The following is a 24,476-nucleotide window of genomic DNA, read 5'->3' on the forward strand; positions in this document are numbered from 1 at the left end:
TATTGTTTTATTAAATAGGAATAACGGGTATTATAATATACTTTATATTGAGTATTATTATAGGTATTATATAACCTATACGAAGAAATGGCTCTGGGGTGATTGGCATAGTGTACCAGGGTGGAATTGGTGCCTATACATAATACATATTCCGAGTACGAAATTCAAAGCGATTCCGTGAAACATATTTGCATTGGGCCACGCATTCGCGTTAGAACTGCAGCACAGCGCCGTTCGAGATGGCACTGAATTGATTACTGTATTCGTACGCCGCGGCATTTCGCGGGACCACGGTCGTCCGCCTTTGAAAACGCCGCCCAATCTCATTTCCTGCTTACCTATTAAGGCCGAAATAACGCTGACAATATTCCATACACCACGACGTATCCGGTGTAATCGAACAATTGACACGTAATTCAAACGTATCCACTGAAAGTCGAAAACTTTCGTTCTACCCGCATATAATCACGTACAGCATTTGAGCGAGTACCGGCGGCATCCGCCCGAAGAGGAGCAGTACCATGTGCTTTCGGGGGTGGTGGTGGTGGTGATTTAGGTGGGGGTGGCAATATTGGTGGTGTGGTTGGTGGAGGTGGTGGCGGTGGCGGTGTATGTGTAGGCGGTGGCGGTAGTGGTGAGTATATACGGTCCGACGGCAATCGATCTACCGTGAACCATAGCCGCTGAGCACTATTGCCATTTAGTTCCCATACTTTCTGACTGCAACTTGTGTTTTGTTTTAGAACATACTTAGTTTTAAGCACGGATTTTTTATTTTATAATTTTTTATTTTTTTTTGGCCGCTTTTGTTGATTTAATTTTTATTCGTGTATTTTTTTTCTATCTGTCCACATATAATTTTAATATTTATTACATGTATATATATTTATATACACACAAGTAAATATTATATGTATATATAATATATACATTATACAAACACACACACACACATCTGTATGTGTACACATTAAGTTCCATATATATATAGGTACGTATTATTTTATTTATATAATTATATAATATATTTAACGCTGCAAATATACGTTGTTCGTATATTTGCTTTTCTTATTATTATTTTTTCTTGTTACATTGAAACACTTCGTTATTATTTGATTATTATTGCACTGTAGACGTGACATACGACGTTTTTTAGAATAATACATATTTTATATATATATATATTATATGTATATAATTAGGTATACCTACTCTTGTTAGCTATACATTATACATAACGATGCGTATGTAGGTATCATATTGAGATTCAAGAGAACAATTTATTTAATTTTTTAATTTTAATTTTAGTTTCGAACTTGATAGTTTCTATAAATAATATATATAATATGTATATCATATTAAAGTACCTATATAACAAAATAAACATGGTTACTGATTATATTATATTATACTATATTTATATATATTACAGGTTGTCAGTCTATTTAGTCGTATGTAAAAACTGTTTATTTTGTAAGACAAATAGATCGAAACCTAAGTTATAATTTAGCTGTTTAAAATATCACCGTGTAGTGCTTTCTTATGTTCAAATTGTAAATAACAACTAAAATTTTTAAATATTAGTTTCTAAAGCATTAGTGTAACAATATGGTAAAAACTGTTTAAAAATTACACTTTTATTTTTTTGATTTATAGTTTCTGACTCTTGAAACAATCATTTATCAAATTGTAGGTCTGATTATAGAACTCAACTTAGCATATATATTACCTGTATAGTATATTTTATAGGTACCTACTACCTACCAATTACCATTAGCGTTACTTAATTACATCAAAATGATAATTTTGCAATAATGTATATAAATACATACCGTTATAGTAGTACAAATCTATAACTTCTTCGATGCTCTTTGATCTTTTTATATTAAAAGGTAATCTAAAATAAAACTACGCTGACTAGTACTTACTATATAGTTACTCTTACTATAGATACCTAGGTACATGTACAGTTTCTATAATTGACGATAGACGTCTTATTATAGTCTTATAATTGTATTATAAATTGTAATATAATACATTAATACCTAGGATAAGAAACATTCTAGGTTAGTTTGATATTTCAACATTGTTCAATAATTCGTTTTCTTTGATCTTCTATACAAATAAAATTACGAACACTATCTCTGCCATGGGCAATGGCCAATAGGTATATATTATTATCTACTGAATTCGTAGATATGTTTGTTATGTAGGTATGTTTGTATTTACGAAATTATAAAATATATGTTTTAATCATTTCAACTTATTATTCTATTTATTTATCATGTATTCATAAATAGGTATGATTTATGATTATGGTAAGTTGAAGTACCTATTAATATAAATTATTGATTATGTACCTACATAGGTAGATATTAATATATACTTCAAACCTTAAAAATAAATTTTTAACTTGATTCCAATCAGTTTAATTGATTAAATTATATATATATGAACTATATGTCTGTATATTTGTATTATATTTGTCCCGTATCCACATAGGTACATTCTAAATGCTTATATAGAAATATACCTCGTAATCGTCTACCTTCTACATATCCATTATTCATTATTCAACAAATTATAATATTATGTACATTGTACGTACTCTTAACGTTCCTCTCTGAGACTCAGTCAATGATACAAAACGTCTATAGTTAAATAATACTCCATGGAAATTATTAATACAGCATTAGTGCAATAACAAAACGTCTTGTTCTTTCGTAAATATTCAGTTTCATTTTTGTAGCCTCTAAGTTCTATGCATAGGTAATCCAAATTATTTAATATTTTCTAAATATTTATTTCAAATTTAACTGTATCTATTATCTTCAAGATACTTTTAGTTTGAAAATTGTTCATGCTTAGGTATATTTAGGTACCCACCTATTTATATTTATTGTCATCATTATAAACTACCTACCTATTAATTTATTTTAACTCGGAACCAATTTATTATCATGAGTACAATTTTCAGTCATTAATAAATCTATTGTAAGGAAGACAAAAACGGGGAAGGCACTCTGCTATGTAGTATGTGACAAGTGTATCTCGTCATTTAGTAGGTCAGTGTGATAGATGTGTTGAATATGAATTCAATGGTAGATAATTGTAGACAAAAAACGATTCTAAGCGGAGACATTCTGTCAGCCTATATTTCTAAGGATATTTTGTTATTTATTAAAATGTTATTTTACCGCATAGATTTATAGATTATTATCGTGAATTGAAAAATATTCCCAATTCGTCGCCCTTGTAAGGATATAACACTATAACTCCAATATATAGTCCAAACTTATAACACTGATTCATTAAATAATCACAGAATAACGATTTATTATAATATTATTTAGTGTAACCGCTAAAACCACTGAGTAAAAATTAAGCACCATGCGCAGTATTATCACAATTTATCAGTTATCACTTATCAATAATTGATTACGAACTTTTTGTCTTGTATCTCGGCATAACTTAATATTTTACAGCAACATCTTAAATTTACTAGTTTACATACATGTAGGTACAATCTTAAGTTCTTTGTTTCCAAGATGTTATTAATTTATTATCTTGATTGTTATTAGGTACATATCTTATATTTAAAGATTATAAACTATTAAAAGAAAATTATAACTTATTTTGGTCTTCACTTATAAGTTAATTATGTATATACTATATTGAATATTCTGATATAAATTTGAAAATCTGCCTAATTGAGATATGTATTATTTATATTTATTATTTTACATAATGGTTATTAGATTTTTGTACATTTCCGACCATTCCCAAGAATTCTCGGATTAGATCTTAAATGCGTATTCCACACCCATAGGTGTTGTCTTCTTCTTACAAATGAACAAATATGCAAATATGCTTTAACTAAAACCAATTTTGTGTACCTATATAGTTTGTTTTTAATGTTAGAGTGAATTGACCTATTAGGATATATTTTAAGGTATAAGAACAGTATCTGTAGGTCTGTTTATACGTCGGATTTTTAAATTTTTTATCAAGTGATGAGTATGCAAAATATTGTAATTTAAAAATCTCATACCTTAATTAAAAATTAAATATCCTTGAGAAACAGACGTACACACAGACGAACAGATAGTGTCCTGCTTATGCCTTAAAGTTTTAAGTATAATAATTAATAAGTCAATTCACTCTAACATTAAAGATAACTACACAAAAATACAACATTGGTTTTAGTTAACTCATATTTCCAATGTTAATCATTTATGAGATGAACACAATACATGTAGGTGTGGAAAATATAATTAAGGTGATAGAATGATAGGTATAATTGAGGTTGGGGTATAATATCGTACACGAGTAAATATGTACCTATATATGTACCTGCAGTACAAACACAGATAATGTTCTTACATTTAATTTTAATAATAGGCTTTCTTTTTAATACCTATTTCATTAAACCTACCTTAATTTCACGTGCCTATTTATTGTCGGCAGTTTGGGACCACACCTATACTATTTCCTTTTATAAATTACATAACCAATAACTAATAATTATAGTTTTTTAAACAATGAATCAATGAAGTGCCTATTTGTATAATATATATTATACTTCTTCAATACCTACTTATTAAAACATTATTATCAAATTTAGTTGAAACCTTTTCACAAAACGCTACTTAACGTACTAAATAATCTTATAATTTTCGTAATATATCAAGTACGTAATTGTTTTCAAAGTTTTAAAGATTTAAATATATAATGTGCAGAGAGCATGTATAAATATATTGTGTGTTCTGTTATATACTTAAGTCACATTAACAAAAGAAAAAACACATTTATGATTTAAAATATGGAAGTGTTATAAAAAGTCTTAGTAGGCAGCTATTTGGGATGTGTTTGTATTGTGACATCTACTCATGTCTATGTCGCTTATAGGTACTATAATTCATATTATCAGATACCCATGTATAAGTCAAATATTGTATTAAAACCATCATTCTTAATAAATAATATGCCCTGACATAATGACGTGTACATGACAGATATAATTAATCAATTCAATGTTTATAGTATACGAGCAGATTTCATTAATTATAAATAATACTTTAATTAATATTTAGTAGGTAATATCTAATAAGTAATAATTTGTATAATTATCAAATTAATTTTACTTGATTTGTGTTTAGAATTTCGTTTAATAAAGAATGATATTCGATGAAAAATTAAATAGCACAATTCTGTGTTAATATTAATACAATAAACCTTTATAACCTTAAATTAATTTGTTGATAATACGTATATATTTATTACAATTCGAGAGCATTTTAGAGCTTAACAGATTATCTTTTTACTAGTACCTAGATTGTTATTTTTGACAATGTTTATAAGTATTTGATGATCAATAAATGGTCTTTACACTTAGTAAGTAGTAACAAAATATATACTTAACGACGACGATATATATATTATTTAAAGACATAATTATCGCCGTTCATCATTTCCTCCGAGACTTCAAAACGGGTTTATATCGAATAAGGGACCATTTTAAAGACGGCTTCTGGAAAAAAATTAATTAAATACTCTGGTAGTAAAAGAAAATATCGTTTAAGCTCTGTCGAAATATTTTGTCTCAATATTTGTCAAATCTTTATTTTGGTTCAATACTAGGTACAGTAGGTACAGTGTTGTTATTTAGTTTTAAGCATTGTTAAGCTGTCAATTAGGAATTGTCTGCTTTTAATCTTTCTAGCTCATAAATACTTTCCATTCGACCTTTTCCGGAGTCTTCACCAAGGTATAAACGCGAGTGAAAGATTTTTTCCCCCGTCGTGTACGGTGAAATTAAACGAAATTCTAAGCAATATATTTACGACTTAACTACTTTGTAATATTCAATTTTAAGTTTCATTTATATTACAATATAAAAGCTCTGAGCCTTGTTTCGTAAGTTATAACATTATAATAACTCAAAACGCTATTTCCTCTCTTCTCTATTTTTTTCATAAATATATATAGGTACCTAGCGAGCTGAATACCGACCGTTGGGCGCACCTATATACAAAAACAAATGTGCGACGGCTGAACAGAGGTCGCTACCGTTCTTTGCTCGCTGTTATCTATGGACTTTTTTTTGTACAACAGTTGCAAAAACGCCTTTTTATGTTAAATAATGGATTACAATTTTAGTTTGGTGTTTTATTTTCGCATATCACTATAAAAGTACCAACCTACATTAAAATATATTTTAAATATAGTTACAAATATGATGTAAAACATACAATATATATATAATATTTAAATCATTTATTCACATTTAATACTTATTCCTAAATACTAACAGTATGCATAAATGCATTACACCATTATACAGAAGAAACTTTGTAAAAAGGTTTTCAAAATTTTACTTTTGTAAAATTAATCAATTGTAACTGTTTCATAATTCTGAACTCAAGAACCGAAAAAATAAAAATATACAGGGACTTCATGGATTCATGTTATAATAAATCTTGACAAATTCATACAGTGTACGGTTGTATGCTCCACTAATATGTGCAAAAATGCTTAAATATATTTTTAAAAATATTTTGTTTCGTTATTGAAAAATCAAAAAGTTTAAAAATTAAAATTAACATATATCTATTTTTCTTTCTTAATCCTACTTTTGTTGAGTATTTCTCCTTGAGTAGTCAGTATAGTTATTTATGTTTTTACCTATAGTACCTACCTAAATGATTCAGAGCTCAAAATATTTAATACGTATTTTAAACTAATTAGGTAAATTTTTTTTTACAATAAAGGTACCTAATTTACAGTTGTTTTCATCAATGTAAAGGTTGATATTTTATATAAATTCCAAACTGTATCACTAAACTATACCTATATTCTTTTAAAACAATATAATCAAAGATAAATTAATAATTAGTAATAATTAATAGTAAATTATTTGACTAAATAATTTACTTATTTGCTTTTTAATACCTATAGTATCGAAGAGGACGGGTGAAAACAAAACGTTCACTCAAAGCCAGAATTAATTTAAAATAGATAATTTTTTTTATAGTTGTATAAAATAGGTACATAATATTATTGTAAAATACATCAAGTAATTATTTTTATAAAAAAACGATAATACGATATATTTTAACAAATAATTTGAATTCTACTGATATGAGATTTGTTATGTTATTTAAACTTCTATTCATCCATGTTATTTGTGGTTCTTAACCAATTTTAAGGAGCATTAGTACCTAGGTATTTTTAAAATACCTATTTTCATAGGTACCTTAAGACTTTCCAAGAAGATGAAATTGTTCTTTATTCTTGTAATTATTGATGATGCAATTATAGATTCATTGGCCGTAAGTTATTCCGCTTCAGTTCAAATCAATATTAAATAGCATCATACATTTATACCTCTATTGTACATCAAACTGACCAGGTATAATTGAGTTTCAGATTGTGATAAAATATTCAGTACAAAATGTATTATAGTCAATCGGTAATAATAAATTTTTCTTATGTAGGTAGGCTTCAATAGTATGTGATTAGCATGATATTTTTCTGAATTATTTTTACATAGCCCAAAATGCTTTATCATTTATCATCAGTACAATATTAAACAATTTTTAAAACAAATTTACAAAATATCCAGCAATGGTAGCCCCCATTGCCCCTTATGATTTTAGCAGGGGGTAGTCGTAATACCTCTATCTCACTTTAGTTTATGTTTATAACTATAACATGAGACAAAAGAAAATGAAAACGCTGCTTCTCGAAAATTCGAGAACATTTGCGCTCGTCCGTCATATATATTACGCGTGTGCGGTGTATTATAAATTATAATAATATATGCTGTATAAATACGCCCTAGCTGCAGCTATTTATTGAACCGTCGCGGATATACTATATACACAACCGTCAACCACCCCAGTTGCTCACCGGGAGCGGGTCGTTGAGCTTATCGCGGTGGTCCGGGACCCGGGAGCGTTGGAGATCTGCGGAAAGCGGTTTCGCGTTCAAAAAATCAATAACGTCCGGGCCGCACCGTACGTAACATACACTCTATTATAGCCTATAAGCGTCATATCAACGCACAAGATGCCCCTCGCGGTTCGCGGTACGCTGTATTATTTTCTCTGCGATTCTGTAGAGAGCGTACTGTATACCCATTGTCAATATCATATAATATACCATATACGTAGTACCTACTCGCCTAGACATATTATTAGTACATATTACGCGTATATTAGGCATTTTACGCTGTTATGATAATGTACACATGTATGCGGGTATATAGGCAGGAATCTCGAGCAGGTTTTATATATCCGTGGCTTAGGTTTTAGCTGTATGTATTGTTCGTTCATGTTATACACACTTATAACTAGAGGCAAGATTTTTAGGATATTACTGTATATTTTATTAGGGTTCAGAGTTAGGGTTTTTAAGCGATAATGAGAAATGTGTATGATTTATAATCCAAAGAATTAAATGATAAAATTTTTTTTTCTTGCATAGGTACCTAATTTAAAAGAACATTTTGACGTTAGAGAATTTATCATTTATTTTAAATCATATATTGGAATATTTAATGAAAATTGTTGTTCCAGTCGGAAAATAATCGTAATTCTAAAGTGGTATCAACTTGTTTCAGTAGATTGTATTTATCAACGAATCAGCTGAGAAAACAATTAAAATAGGTAATCTCATTATAATTTAACTTGAACGACTTTGTAGTACGTGGTCAATATGACTTGATAATCAACTGGTTAAGAATGCATAGAACCGACAAGTTTAATTTTGATCTCTTAGTTCTTATACTTAAGTTACTTCTAAGGTACCTTTACATAAAACTGATATCTATATTTGTATTTACGGAACGTAGACCATTCAATGTACACAAAAATATTTAAACTATTAGGAGAACTAGAACATGATACCAGATAATATAGATTAACATTTATTAGTGAAATGTTTCATAATAAAAATAAACAGTTTTAATGTTATTATATTTTATTGAAAATGTATTATTTATTTAAGTGTATTTTTGTATTTATTAAAATGTATTAATTATTACTATTTACTAATTTTACTTATCTTATTTTAAAATGCCACAGTGTACTTGTGTGTATATAATATAATAATATAAATTAAAAGTGTAACTCTTTGTTTAAATACTATCTAAATTCGTCCAAATTTAAAATTTAAATATCTATAAAAATAACTGTGATTACTGATTATATATTTTTTATACTTTTTTTAAACTTCTTATGAGTAGTGTGAAAAGTTTCAATTTTTTCGCAAACATTTTATACATTTTTAACAGTACAAAAAATTGCAAATATTCGTGGTTATGATGAATTTTGTCAACATTTGAACTTTAAATGCTCATAAAAAATTGTACACTACGTAACTTCAATATTTTTGAATTGCTATTACAACAAATTTTGAAGAACCTTATTGTATTCAATTTTCATTTTTTGACTGAGAAAAAAAATTTTAAAAAAACTAATAAAAATCAAAAATGTCTTATTATTATACGGTTTCCCAAAAATGATCGTGTAGTATGTTTGCGTATTGGTATCATATGATATTGATCTATCTTATACAATATTATATAATATTACTCGTTCAATGTTTTCCCCAGCCTTGAACACGAGGATTCCTAGACACCAAACACTCAGAAACCTCTTGAATCTTGACTCGCACAACACCTAACCATTTTGGTATATACAATTTATATTATGCATAGATAGGTAATGTAGAATCCCATAATCTTCGATAAAATGTTTTTATATGACATATTTTATTGTGGCGGGCATTATCTATAGGTAGATATTTTATAAAATGTTTATAATTTGTTGCTAATATTAATAATAATAATAATAATAATAATAATTAATAATTTTAAACACTACGGAAATGTGCAGGTACATATAGTATACTTATTATGAACAGTTAAATATTATAATATGTCCATTAAAAATTTAAAAACAATAGAATAATTAATTTTTATTTATATATATTTAAGTACAGGTAGTAGATACTGCTGATATAAGCCCATTCTTGATTCCTTAGATACCTATTTGGCTATTTCAAACTAAAATATTTGCATAATATTTGTATAATAAACACTGTATATGACACTAAGAGAATTTTATTTATGAATTTGAACTCCTGTGGCTATTCAGGGGTAATACTAATTACTATTAATTGTTTTAGAACATTTTGGGTCATTATTGGTAATTGGTTTTACAATTAAGTGTGGTTTTTTTTTATATATTACATAATATATTATATATTGTATCTTCAACATTGAGGGTGGCTTTATTAGCAAATTTTATTTAGTTGGTACTTTATTGTTTGAAAAACAAAAATTCACAGTATTTTTGTAAACAATCGGAATAATTAACAACTAATGAGAATTAACATGCAACACCAGTTTTTGACAAAATCGTATTTGAATTCTCACTGCAGTTGAAAAAATAGTATTGAAAAGGCATATATATAGTTAGAATTGTTTTTGTTAACGTTTAAAGTTTAAATTGTGACAACATTTTTTAAAATCACGAAAATTTGAATACTATTTTGTTGTTAAAAATTCATTAATTGTTAATTTTAATACCTAAGGTGAGAAAATTGAATAAATACTAGGCTTCTCATAAGTTTTTCTTAAAGCAATCAGAAATATTTTAAATACAGCCACATTTTTTTTTTAAAATTATCTTTTGTAGATCACATTTTGATGAAAGTGGATATGTTTTTTTGTAAATAGCAGATCGATTTCATTAATTTTTTAACTATGTATAGGTATTTGTAGTGTTGACGAGAAATATGTCGCTGAGTAATAACAGTAATATATTAAATAAAGTCTACTCAATGAAAATCTGATGAAGTGTTTTATCGTTACATATTAAAACAAAGGTCACGTTTATAACGGTGGTCTTCAAAGATAGTAAAAAATTATAGGTACCTACTATACAGTTTTTTTTATTGCAAACACTAAACTCAAGACTATAAGACGTTTAGAGTTTTTACAATAGATTCTAACAAATCGCACTTCAATTTACATTCTTATCGGGAAACGTTGATGTTAAAAATAAATACAAATCACTAGTCAGTATATACAAATTAAAAACTATAAAAACAAATAGGTACCTCGTGGTTCGTACCCACTAATAAAAATAAATATAATCGTAAATGTTGTGCATAATGTGTAGTACGAATATTGTAGCTTTAACAGCATTCAAATATCCCAAAAAATTTTAATAACTTCGCTCTCCTTAAGTCTTACTAATGGAAAAGTCAGCAGGGTGTGCTCTGATCTGAATTTGAGGTGTAGATTACGAGCGTGATTCGATTGGTGGTACATAGCGTATTTTGAAAATCAATATTATTGTTCCGGGTGACGGAGGTGTGTAGGAACGAAGAATAAAATAATATAATTTTATTCAATATAATATGATGGTGATGACGGAAGGCTTTCCTCGAGCTCGGGCATTCGTTCGTGAGGGGGAGGTGGCCAGTAGCCATCACTAGCCGCCAGCCGGGCCGTCGATCGCCCGAGCTGCTCGGTCTGACGGTTGGTATCGGTCCGAAGGGAGGGGGTTAGAGAGAGAGAGAGAGAGAGTGACGAGACGTCGAGACCACCGCCGATATGCAGTAGCATCAAAAGGAATTTTGTAAGCTTTTTTCTGGCGAGTGGCGGCGGAATCTCGAAGTTCGCACGAGCGCACGCGCTTTTGGCCCCACGACGTCCGATCGTCGCATGCGCTGTCGGCCACTGCAGCTTTAGTCAGTTGTTCCCCTTTATCATTTTCATCAGTTATATAATTATTATTATGAATGAATTTATTTTTTCTTCACGTACTGTAGTTCGTGCAAGCTACAAACTCAACAGTTATACACTAAAAAGTAAAATTAGAGTTTATACAAATATTTAATAGATACAATAAAATTAAAAGTACTATAGTATTGTATTATTACTTTGTATTAGTAGTACAGAATACACTATAGTATTATATTATTTATTTATTACTAGTCTGAAAGTCTGTAGTTGTTATCGTCGTAGGTAGTAGGTAGTAGGTACGCAGTTTGACGCATCGGGGCACCGGGCATATTGTGTTTGCGTGTCTGCGCGTGCGTGTCGTGGTGCGCGTGCGCGGGTTCGTGTGTGTGCGGTGTGCATTGCGTTTCGATGTTATTAGCATAATAATAATAATAATAATAATAATAATATAATCACGAATATTCACGATCACAATCATCATAACCATAATCATAATAATAATCATGTGTATATTATTTACATAAATTTAACCGCATTTTAACGACATCGATTCTCGAACGTGTGAAGTTAACATTTATGTAGTATAATAGTACTTACATGTTTACATGGAGAGTTATTATTATTATATTTCAATACTATAGTTACCGTTCTTTTAACGGTTAATTTGAAGTTTAAGCGACGTTCGAACGCATCGCACTTGAGCACCATATTATTATATTAGACGACGACGCAGCCGCCGCCGCCGCCGCACACGTCGGAAGAGTCAGACGCATCTCACTTTTCCCGCACTCTCTCAGTCTCTCCTTCGCTCGCTCGCTCTCGGACGCCCGGACGTCTTCGTTGTCTCTCCCGCATACGTCTTGCTCTACTTGCCCTGTCACTGTCTCTTTTTCTTTCTGTTTTTTTTTTCGTTTAGTTTATTTTTATTTTTCATTTTGTCGTCGACCGAAAATGCGTTCGCCGACAGTTGACCGCGTAGTTCGCTGTGTCGGTACGTGTGCGTTTGGAAAATGCCACTGAGCTTGGGCGGTTCTCAACGGACTGCAAGTTGCCAGTCAACTATCATAATTCATAATATTATTTTAGTCAGTCAGCTGTTTTGGCTGTACCTAACAATATACTTTTACGTGGTAGGTATAGACCAACGATTGCTATTGACTTTTTTTCTCACCCCCATCCACCAGTCGATAGCTAACTGCGAAATTCCGAACTAATAACTTCACTACACGGGGAGATCTACCATTCGGCCATACCTACCTATCCCACGATTTATCACATATTTAACAAAACATATTGTGTGTTTCTTTATAAGCATCTTGTACAAAATTTTATTTTTGATGACAACCAGTGAGCACTCCAGGTTTTTCTGAAAAAATATTTTCTAGGATAGGAACATTAATGATTACATTTATTTTTTATTTATTTTTTATTCTATCTGAATGAGGAATGCAAGTAAGTAGGTTTAACAAAGTATGTTGTTACTAGTATTTTTTAACGATTTATTACAGAAACACAACTCATAATAATTAAATATTTATTATCCAAGGTAGGTACCTACCAGGAACCTAGGGATATTTATCTAGGTACCTATACATTTTATGATATAAATGTAAAAAAAAATGAATGCGTACCTACCTATTATCCTGGTTATTTATTAACTACTTAATGCTTATAGGTTATCGGTAAATTTAAAATGTTCTTGATAATTTATTTTTTATAATATTATGTAGGTAGGTACTAGGTAACTATTAAATATTCTATTATACTTAAACTAGATATGTTACCTATTTGATTATGATTAACATTCCTGTAGGAACTCTGGTAAGAACTAAATCCTTGATTTGATTTTACATTTATACTTACCTATTACCTACATATTTACGAATAACAATAACATTTAATTGGTATGGCAGAGCTCAAAATCAAATTAATACTACTATTAATTTGCCAGATTAGATCTTTTAAAAACTTTATTAAGTGATTAATTGGGTATTATAAGTAATTTTGTACAGTTTATTTTTTAAGTATATGAATCTTTCATTCACAATGTTCTGTTGTTGCTTTAAGATTGTTGCTCATTCATCATAGTCCCTATACAAGCTGGACGTCCAGCAATAAAGGGTTTATTTAGTGGAATCTGTAGCAGATTTCTTAGAACTGCTATGTGTACTTTTCATTTATTTTCAAAAGATTTCTTCCTACTTTGTAATTTACATTTAAATTTAATGATCAATAATAAATATGATGTTAGTTAGTATAGGAGAACTAATTTTCTATTTTGATTTTGAATTTCAGAATTTATTGTTTTCGTTTTCATTTATTTTATTTGTTTACTGAAAACAAGAAAAAAAAACTAGTCAAAAAATCTAAAAAGAATTATAATTATCAATATGATGCAAAACGGAATGGATTCACTACCACATAATGGTTCAATACATACCTCAAGTACAAATTCTCATGCATCACAAGGAAATTCTTTGAATGAAGAAAGTAAAACCAACCTTATCGTAAATTACTTACCTCAGACAATGACTCAAGAAGAAATTAGATCACTATTTTCTTCAATTGGTGAAGTTGAAAGCTGTAAACTTATTAGAGATAAAGTCACAGGTAAGCTTTTATATATTCATGTTTTTATTTTTTTAAATAATAATTTTTAGTAGTGTGAAATATTTATAGCTATTATGATTACCTACTACTGATTCATACCTAAAAGATAATTTAGTTAGTGCAGTATAAATAAAATGCTTTACCTAAGTGTAGAAAATAATTATATAAATTAAATAGTTTTAATATTTATTAATAGGATATTAAATAAAGGTAAAGTAGATGGTCTTAATTTTATTATTAAATAAATTCTTGGGTAGTACCCATCTATATGCATATTTTACTTATTAATAAAAACTTCTCGTGCTTGATTAGAATTACATCCGAAATATTAACAACTAAGAACTTACTTATTCTAAAAGTTTAAAGGTAAAGGTACTCAAAACATTCATTATAATTTATTAGTTGATGGTTTTGTGAAATGTAGAATTTACTGTAAGAACAGTTGAACCTTAATAATTTTTATTAATTTTAAAAACGGTAATATTAAAAAAAATCAATTTTGTGATTTAGGTACTTAATATTTTTTTAGGATGTTGTGGAATTTATGGACACAGTGTATTTATAAAATATGATAAACAGATATAAACAGTGGCGTTCGCAGGGGTAGGCTTCTACAGTTCTATCTAAGAGTTCTTGAAATTTTTTTCTTCTACAAAAAAATCTTATTTATCACCATAATCAATACACAAAATAGATTAATCATCAGTTATTTTCAATAGATTTAAAATAAATTGTAAATCGGCAATAACATCAAGAATCATAGTTTCAATTTTTGTGTTGGCTATAATTGTTGTATCATGTATTATTGTGTATTACCATGTTTATTACGGCCTGAAGAAGCTTTAAAGGTTACTAGATAAAAATACTCTAAATATAGACTAAATTTGAGACCCAACTCTATTATTTATTTTGTTTTAACCAATTATATAATAACTGTATTGCAAAATATAATGTAAATGGGGATGAAGCCCCTTCTCCCATGGATCTGTGATTAGTCTTAGGCAAAACCCTAATAAAACTAAAAATCCTGTATACATTACTACATATAAAAATGTAATGCATTGTTTTAATAATTGTAAAATTGTAGGTAGAATGTAGAATTTACTCATAAAAAAAGTTAATCTATTACAGACAAGTTTTTAAGAATACCTATTCCACTTAGGTATACAGGGATACAGTTTTTTAAAAATTAAATGGTAGGTACCTAATAATAATCTCAATAATATCCAGCTCTATAGGTATCAAATGTAAAAAAAAATAATTTGTATACATTTTAAATTCATAAAAAAGATGTTTAAAAAAGTTCTGTAAAGATTTACTAAACTTAACACAATGTCAGCCAATGCCTATTTAATAAAAAATATTAAAAAGAAATATGATGTATGCTTATATGTATGTACCTATGTAATGTGATGTTAAAGTATTATTCCTATTAAATTGAATATACATTCTACCAAAACACACAGTTAGTTTAACACAGTTAATTTTAACAAATGTGTTGTATGTCAATGTTCTAAATATACCTAACATAAAATTTTATTTTCAAAATTAATAATCTTGATATTAATAATTAGTAGGTATATTTATTCTTTGAATATTATAAAATGTCACTTTAATTAATAGGTAGGCATCTCCAGTTGATATTGTTATTGTAACAATGCCTATAATTGTTACAGAAATTATACCCAATTATTATAGGTATAGATTAAATTAATTATTTATTTTGAAAAGCTAGATTTTTGGTATATCCTCCCCTCGATCCTCCCTCAAACCTGTTATTTAATTATTATTAAAAACTGTTAGAATAAGATGGGGATCATACACTTTTGTTCATACTTTTTTGTGAGATATAAAATCAATCCTTAAAACAATGTTCCTTAAGCATTTTTTTATCATATAGTACCTGATGGAGACAAATTTAATTTGTACATTTTTTGCACCTATAATTTTTTCATGAGGTTTGTTTAATTAAACTTTCATAATATTGGGATGTATAAAAAAATTTTGACTGAAATAGATAAAATGTTCATAAAATAAAATAAAAGGTTCATTTTACTTTAGAATTTTTTTTTTTTTAAGAAATTTTGCAGAACAACTAAGTTATAGTAAGTTTAAAGGATGTACCTATTTGTGAATTATTTCTATTCTCAATGAATGCACCCTAGTTAAAATAATTTTATTTAAAAAGTTTATACATATTTTAAACATAATCAAATCAGAACATGGATATTACATTTCTTGGTTAAAATGATACATAACTATTAGTTTAGTTTTTATAATGTAAATTACCCTCTACTATAATATTTTAACTAGTCTGATTAATTATAAAATATAAATTTCTAACAACAAATATCAGAAGGATTTTTTAAATTTAATTTTGACCATTGAATTTATTATGAAAATGATTATTATTATTTATATTTCATATTTTGGTATTCACTTAATAGTTTAAATAATTTTTCAACTTTTAACTAAGATGAAATAGTATGTACTAAGACTAAATAAACAAAATAATTTATTGTTTACGAGTGGTATATGGTTAGTGATTACTAGGGCAGAGGACTTGTAGCATTTGCATATTTGTTTTGTACGATCACAAAAATAGCAGAGTAAGAATTTCATGCTGAAACAAAGCTAGTTTTGAAATTTTATTTTGCATATAAATGCATATTTCGAGTTTTTTTTTGTTTTAGTGCATATTTCTTCGATTCTATACGTTAAGATGCATATTTTATATATTTTAAAAATTTTTATTTAATTAAAATATTTAATATACAACCAAAATAATGTTGAATTTAAAATTATTTTAAATTTTGATCATATTAATATGGTTGTTGACTGTTTCCACACTCATGTTTTTCCTAGAAATACTTCTCGAGGATTGGCAATTAGATTTATTTTCTGGTTATTAATTTTATATATGTACAAATATTGTTCACTGCATAAGGTATTATGAATACGGCCATACGGGACGTGGGTCGCAGACATCAAAATTTAAATAAAATATATTCATACAGTTAATCATATATTTTTAAATGCTATAATAATATGCATAATAATTTTAAAATGCATATTTTGTACATTTTAGTGCATATTTGGTGATTTTTTTAGAGCCACAAGTCCTCTGCCCTAGTGATTACATACATAATTTATGTTTATGATTTTATAATTTTTATTTTTATTTTAAATAGGTAACATTTAAAAATATTTAATTTATAGAAACATTTTTTTTTATATAATGGCATTTTACAAATATAGGTACTCATAACATATGTTTTTATTTTTATTTTTATTTTTCATGCTTTTTCACAACAGGATCTCTTCCATCAGGTACTGTAATTTAAAGCCTTGTTAGTTCTTAATATGGCAATTTTTAATTAAAAACTAGGATGTATAATTTTGTTTTATTTTAAAATGTATTATTTATTTGTACTTATTCCCACACTAGCTTGTAATAAAAATATCTTCATAGTTCTCAATCAAAGTATAGACTTAACTGTATAGTATAGTAATACTGTAAAGTATTTGGGTTCAGAATTATAAATTAAGAAATATTATTTATTTAAATATTTTGTATATTTTCCAAATATAAGTCACTGTCAAATATTTTTTCTAATTTATTTGACTCAATATTCTGAGCAAGATTTTGTTTTATACAATCTTGTATTTTTTTAGCAAATCTATACATTTAATTATTATTTTTTCCATTTTTATTTGTATTTGTTTGGTGGTGGTGAGAGTTAGAATTAACGAGTACAAATAAGTTTCATATAGCCTCTCTATAGATTAGAAATTTAATACAGATGGTACTTTAGAGAGGACATTTTGAAATTTGTCAGAAGTTTAAAAAAAAACTTCTGTTAAGTAAAATTAGAGAAAACTGTTTTTATATAAATAAATTAAATTTAGTATTAAATATTATAGTTTTGAAAAATGTTGACCTTTTTTGTTTTAATTTTTAAAATTTGACATTTGTATGTTAAAGTGTTCTAATTATTAAATTTATAATCAATTTTAATGTATTTATAATTGTTTGTTGGAAGTTATTTATACCTATCAGAATAAAAATCAATGAGGAGACTATGCATTTATACAACAATAAAACCTTAATAATATATTTGACAATTTTTTTTTGTTAACACTTTATTTTATACTTGCATATATAATACTGATTATAGATATTAATTTGAATATTAACATACATACATATAGGTACATACATATATAATTAATTACTCAATAAGTTTATTTGGTATTTGATTGTTTGACTATTTATTTATAAATAATTCATTGAATAATGTGCATGCTTTAATTGTTCAATTATTTTTATTTTTGTAGGTCAAAGTTTGGGTTATGGTTTTGTTAATTACCATCGACCAGAAGATGCAGAAAAAGCAATTAATACTTTAAATGGACTAAGATTACAAAATAAAACAATTAAGGTACATTCAGTTTTTTCATGTATACACAATATTAGTTAATGAGTAATTACCTAATTGTGATAAAAAACATTTTAAGGTATCATTTGCAAGACCTAGTAGTGAAGCAATTAAAGGGGCTAATTTATATGTCAGTGGTCTTCCAAAACATATGACTCAACAAGACCTTGAAAATTTATTTAGTCCTTATGGTCGTATAATAACATCAAGAATTTTATGTGATAATATGACTGGTGAGTTTAGTTTCATATTTTCATTATTTTATTGTTTGCCTTGAAATATTCTAATGGAAGAAATATTACTGATATGTTCACAGTACGACAATTTGTGGGAAATACTGGAGGAGATCATTCGCCGTGTAAGTTATTGATTTTAATAAAAGAATAATAGTTGAATTGTGATATATACTTATTCTTAAATAATTTTCTAGTTTTAACTAATCAAACATCATTTATACTGTACTCATAAATATTAATTTTTAAGTTAATCTGGAATAAATATAACTATATTTTCGATGTTATCATTGTATATTCAAAGTTAGAATTTAATAAAAAAAATTTTCAATTTGTATTTATTATTATTATTTTTAAGCAAAATATGAACTCATTGCTTCACAAATATTTGTTAAAAAATCAATGTAAATTATTTTAGATAGCAAGCTAAAAATAACTAAAACAAAATAGTCACAGTAGATCTAATTCTAGTTAATAATCAGAATAAAATGTTTTTACGTTACTAGAGTATTTTTTATTTATTTAATATAGGTACATAATATACACTATCATTAAAATAAGTTATATGCAAAAAAAAAAAATAATTACAATTCTAAATAATTTATTGATACTAATAAAATTATTTTAAATTTCATTTGACATAACTAATAATAAACTGTGTAATATGTTATATATATTTTGTATGATTACTGACGACTTAATGTATAAGTGGTCAAATGTGTTATACATTTTATTTACTACAATTTCTTTTTAGCAATTTCAAAAGGTGTTGGTTTTATAAGATTTGATCAAAGAATTGAAGCCGAACGAGCAATTCAAGAATTAAATGGAACTGTTCCCAAAGGTTCAACAGAATCAATTACTGTGAAGTTCGCCAATAATCCTAGTAGCAATAAAGCAGTACCTGCATTAGCAGCTTATTTAACTCCTCAAGGAGCTCGAAGGTTTGCTGCTGGCCCTATTCATCACCCTACTGGGCGCTTCAGGTATATTCCACTCTCCCCTTTATCCAGGTATGACCATTTCTTCTCTTCATTTGTTTTACAGTGATATTATTAGAATCGATTCATTAACAATTAATTTTAAATGTACCATTTTTTCAATAAAATTACTATTAAAGAAATTTAAATAATAATTTGGTTAGACAAAAATGAAAAATATATTACGTTAAATATACATTTACAACAATAATATACCAGATATATAAATGTTAGATCAAAAAAAAAAAAAATTGTTAATGACATAATATAATATACAATCTATCAATTAAAAAATTAGATTTTTGTATTTATTGACTAGGGGCGAATTAATTAACAATACCTTATTTATAAAATATATTTTTCCTAAAATGATATGTTTAATGTTCATTTAAACAGAATAACGTTAAGGATCTAAACTTTAGATTTTGAAGGGAAGTATTTTTTAAATTTTTTTAATAAGCACATCATAAATTGGTTAATTATACATTATTTAAATGGAAATTTTCTTTTGATGGTCTCTCGAGTGCTGTTCGTTCACTTAAAATATTTCAGATTGTAGTGAGTAATATATTTTAAATACTTTTTATTTATTATATTTATTTATAATACTTTCATAGGCACATGCCAAAAAACCGTACTCAAATTCTAGTTCTCATTTTTTTTATATTATAGTTAAAATTTATAATTTACATTAATAATCATATTAATATCTTTAAACATAAAAAAAAAGTTATCATATTTTATCATTTTAATTTTGGCATTTTAAATAAAATGCGGGTATATTAGTATTTGATTAATACTTAAATAATAAATTAAAAATCTGTTACAATTACATACTTTTTTATATAAATTCTTATTAATATTATTTCAATGTTGTAAAAATTAAATTTATAACTTATTAAGGTTTTTATTGAACTTAACATCATACATTTAACTAATAAATATATATAATAATATAATAAACCAATTTAGTGTTTATCTAAGTTATAAAGACATAATACATAAAGCTTCACGAAATCACGAGGTATCTAAGGTTCTATTCATTTTCTGATGAATTCTGATTCTTTGTTTTAAAATATTCTTCTAATATTCATTAATTTTTTTTCACTTAATTTTTGACGTTTAGTTATAATAAAAATAATCTTTTTCGCCTTTACGCAAAACAAAAATAATAATTTTAATAGGTTAATCAGTTTAAATGATATTACGCCTTTGTTTTCTAATATCAAGATATATTTTACACATTTATTTGATCATTTTGATAAATATAAAAAGTATTTTATTAGATTATATCATATCTAAATTTTAGATTATATAATGAAACATTGGTATGTTTTAACATTACACAAAATTTTTCTTACAATATAATATATAATTTTAACTCATGCCTGAAATACTAACGTTTTATTTTAAACTGCTAACTGTGACTGTATACTGAACCTCTGGGCTCTAATTATAAGTTAATTCATTATATTATGACATGTCTTTTAACTGCTTATTAAACAAAAGTAAAATTATGTTCATATTTTATAATAAATTTTACATTTTAATTTCATGTATAAATCGTTCACCCTTCAATTGTATTAACTTCATATTATCTACGTAATTATATTATTAAACAACCAACATTTTCCTGATTATTTAAATTTTTATTAATTAGTGATTACAGTATTTTTTAAATTTATTATTCTTTAATATTATTAAAGTTTTAGTATATACTTTTATTTTGTCTTTTGTTTTGTTTTTATTTTTTTATTTTTACAAAGTGTGGCAGCTTATAAATAGTGTTGTTTTATAATTTTACTTTATTTGATTGCACATCATGCTATTCTATATTTACCAATATATTAATGTACATATAATAAAATACATTTTTAGTAACTTAAGGGTTGATAAGTTATGTTGTTGTGATGTTCTTTAAGTTTATAACATTAAATATTTTTAAAACATTCTTGTTTCTCTAACAAGAAATATTAAACTAAACATACTTAAGTATAGTTTAAGTTAATACATATAATCATTACCAAAATTAAATCAATTTAGATTTTCATTATTTAACGCAATATTAACTACCAAATTAATTTATTTTGAATTACAATTCATTAATTCACTGCTACTATGTAGTTAATACATATTAGTATAATATTTACTTCAGATTCAACTTTAACATGTACATACATTGTATTACATGATAAATGTTTGAATTAAATACTGTTATTCTGCTGGTATTTAATTTATATTATTATATTAGTTTTAATATTGTTATGTGTGTATGCACTTTAATATTTAATTATTTTGAGTCTACAACCTTAAAGAACATTACAGCAAAATATTAGGGCTAGGAGGATTCAGTTCCAGTTGTATGATAATTAAATAAGTATTTCCTCTCAAATTAACCTATTTAGCATTGACATGATGTGTATCATTTTGATATTTATGAAGTGGGATTAAAACTATATTCTATTAAATTTATCATTTTTTTAGCATAAATTAAATTATTTTTTCTAAAAATCATTAATTGTATTTATAATAAAATAACTAACTCTTACTCCTAAAATTCCTTTGCGGCTGATGGTCAAAATTATACTTTAATTCATAATTGACATTTTTTGTTAATGATTTAAAAAAAATAATATTCATAATAAATTAAAACTCAATAACTCAATCAATGGAGAGGAGAAATTGTTCATACCATACCTGGATCTGTAGCAAAGTGTATTTAATAACCAATGGATTGATGTATCACGAGATGGCATAGGTAATATATTTCCAATTATTTGTATTAAGTGCTGGTGAGCACACAAAATTGCTGGTAGGCAGAAATTATTTAAATAGAGACACAATTTACTTACTTTCGTTGTGCACATAGAACATAGTGAAACAACGCTTATGTTTCATGTCCAAAAAGAGGGGGTATACAGTATTGTTCATTGATGTGCATGTAATTATTGGCTTGTAAAAAAAATTAAATTTATAATTTACCTCAAAATAGATTTATTTTTTTTTAAGTTGCTATTTATTTATATTTGAATAAATAATGTGTACCTAGTATCCATTATTATTATTTTATGTGTCCAACGTATGAAATAAACAGTTTGGTTAATTTATTCAAAAAATATATATAAATGAACTTTTGTGAATATATTTTTGGCTTCATGTATAGTAATTATTTCTCATCAATGATAATAATGTTAAATATTTATTAAATTACATAAATAGGGTTATTTATTCAAGTATAATAGTTCATTGATCGATTTTTATGAATATATTTTGATTATTTTCCATGGATGAATAAAATCTTAACAATATGCTATCAAGAAGATTTGTGTCTACCCTTTTTTTTTGTTGCATCAAATAACTCTTTAGATAACCATTTACAATTTATTTTTACTTGTAACTTAATATTTATTAAAGCTGCCGCTCATTGTACAATTTATTTTATATAGAATTTATTGTTTTATAAATATATATTTATTATTTTTATTTTTATTTTGTTTTAGCACTGGAAAGACCATGCTAGCCATAAACAAAGGCTTACAGAGGTCAGTATAGTTTCTTAAATAAGACTTCTAAATATAAAATAAAGATAATTGTAGGTACATGTAAATCTAGGTCTATGCATTAAAAATCAATTATTAACATCGTCATACATTAGAAAGTAGTATAAAAAGTAGCTCAGTACTGAATTATTTACTTCAAGCATATTGGTGAATATTTTTAAATAAATTGCCTTTTGATGAATAGATTGTGATATTTTAAAATGAAAACAATTTGTTAGATCCTGAGGCGTTAATTGGTTTTACAATGTGTTTTTTCATCACAATGATCCCTTTATCGTCTTCTAGAGCAGTTAAAATGCTTCATTTTTTAACTTCATTGGTGGTTTTTGTTATACAATTGGATATAGTTTTACTTTTAAGATTCCCTATCTGTCATAAATAATCAAGAAAAATAAAAAATAAATACAGAAAAACAGAAGTAACGGTAATTTTAACAGTAACATTTAAATTTAATTTCTGATTTTGTTGTCGGTAATTCGAAAACAAATTATACATAAATAACATAAATATTTATAATATGTTCTACAATTATATTAATATAAATATTATATTATCATTTTCTAGACATGGTATAACTTTAAAAATATTATTGTTTTGTTGAATTATTTTTAATTTTAATAAAAAATGTGATGCACAATCAAAAAGCTTGAAAATGTAATGCAAAGTTCCTCATAAGTTGATCTTATATTAGAGTGAAAGAAAATATTGAGTGTAAATCAAAATTTATTGTTATAAGCGATTGATGTTTGAATTTTGACAGCATCTGCCAAAACCACTAACATTTGAAAATTATTTTGTAAAAAATTAAAAATATTTCATCTTAGCATCAATTAAATTTATTATTCAAGAAATACTAATCTTTGAAACTTGAAACAGTTTTCTATCATTTAAATTAT

General features: G+C 26.4%; 1 protein-coding gene across 9 annotated transcripts in view; it reads left to right on the forward strand.

The window, feature by feature from the left end:
- The first annotated feature begins 871 nt into the window (after positions 1-871).
- LOC111040737 (ELAV-like protein 3) overlaps positions 872-24,476 on the forward strand; it is a 28,044-nt gene continuing 4,439 nt past the window's right edge. Inside the window, exons 1-8 of one of the 9 annotated variants that reach the window (XM_022324748.1) lie at positions 872-991; positions 14,054-14,368; positions 17,684-17,698; positions 18,707-18,810; positions 18,887-19,040; positions 19,112-19,165; positions 19,795-20,053; positions 23,521-23,562. In XM_022324748.1, coding sequence (XP_022180440.1) covers positions 14,149-14,368; positions 17,684-17,698; positions 18,707-18,810; positions 18,887-19,040; positions 19,112-19,165; positions 19,795-20,053; positions 23,521-23,562 — 848 coding nt within the window. In that variant the 5' untranslated portion in view covers positions 872-991; positions 14,054-14,148. Of the gene's footprint in view, positions 992-12,238; positions 12,889-14,053; positions 14,369-17,683; positions 17,699-18,706; positions 18,811-18,886; positions 19,041-19,111; positions 19,166-19,794; positions 20,054-23,520; positions 23,563-24,476 lie in introns of those variants that run through there. The other 8 variants (XM_022324785.1, XM_022324763.1, XM_022324771.1 and 5 more) reach the window with 8 other exon arrangements.

Source organism: Myzus persicae, unplaced genomic scaffold (assembly GCF_001856785.1).
Source record: "Myzus persicae strain clone G006 unplaced genomic scaffold, MPER_G0061.0, whole genome shotgun sequence".
NCBI classification, from domain to species: Eukaryota; Metazoa; Arthropoda; class Insecta; order Hemiptera; family Aphididae; genus Myzus; species Myzus persicae.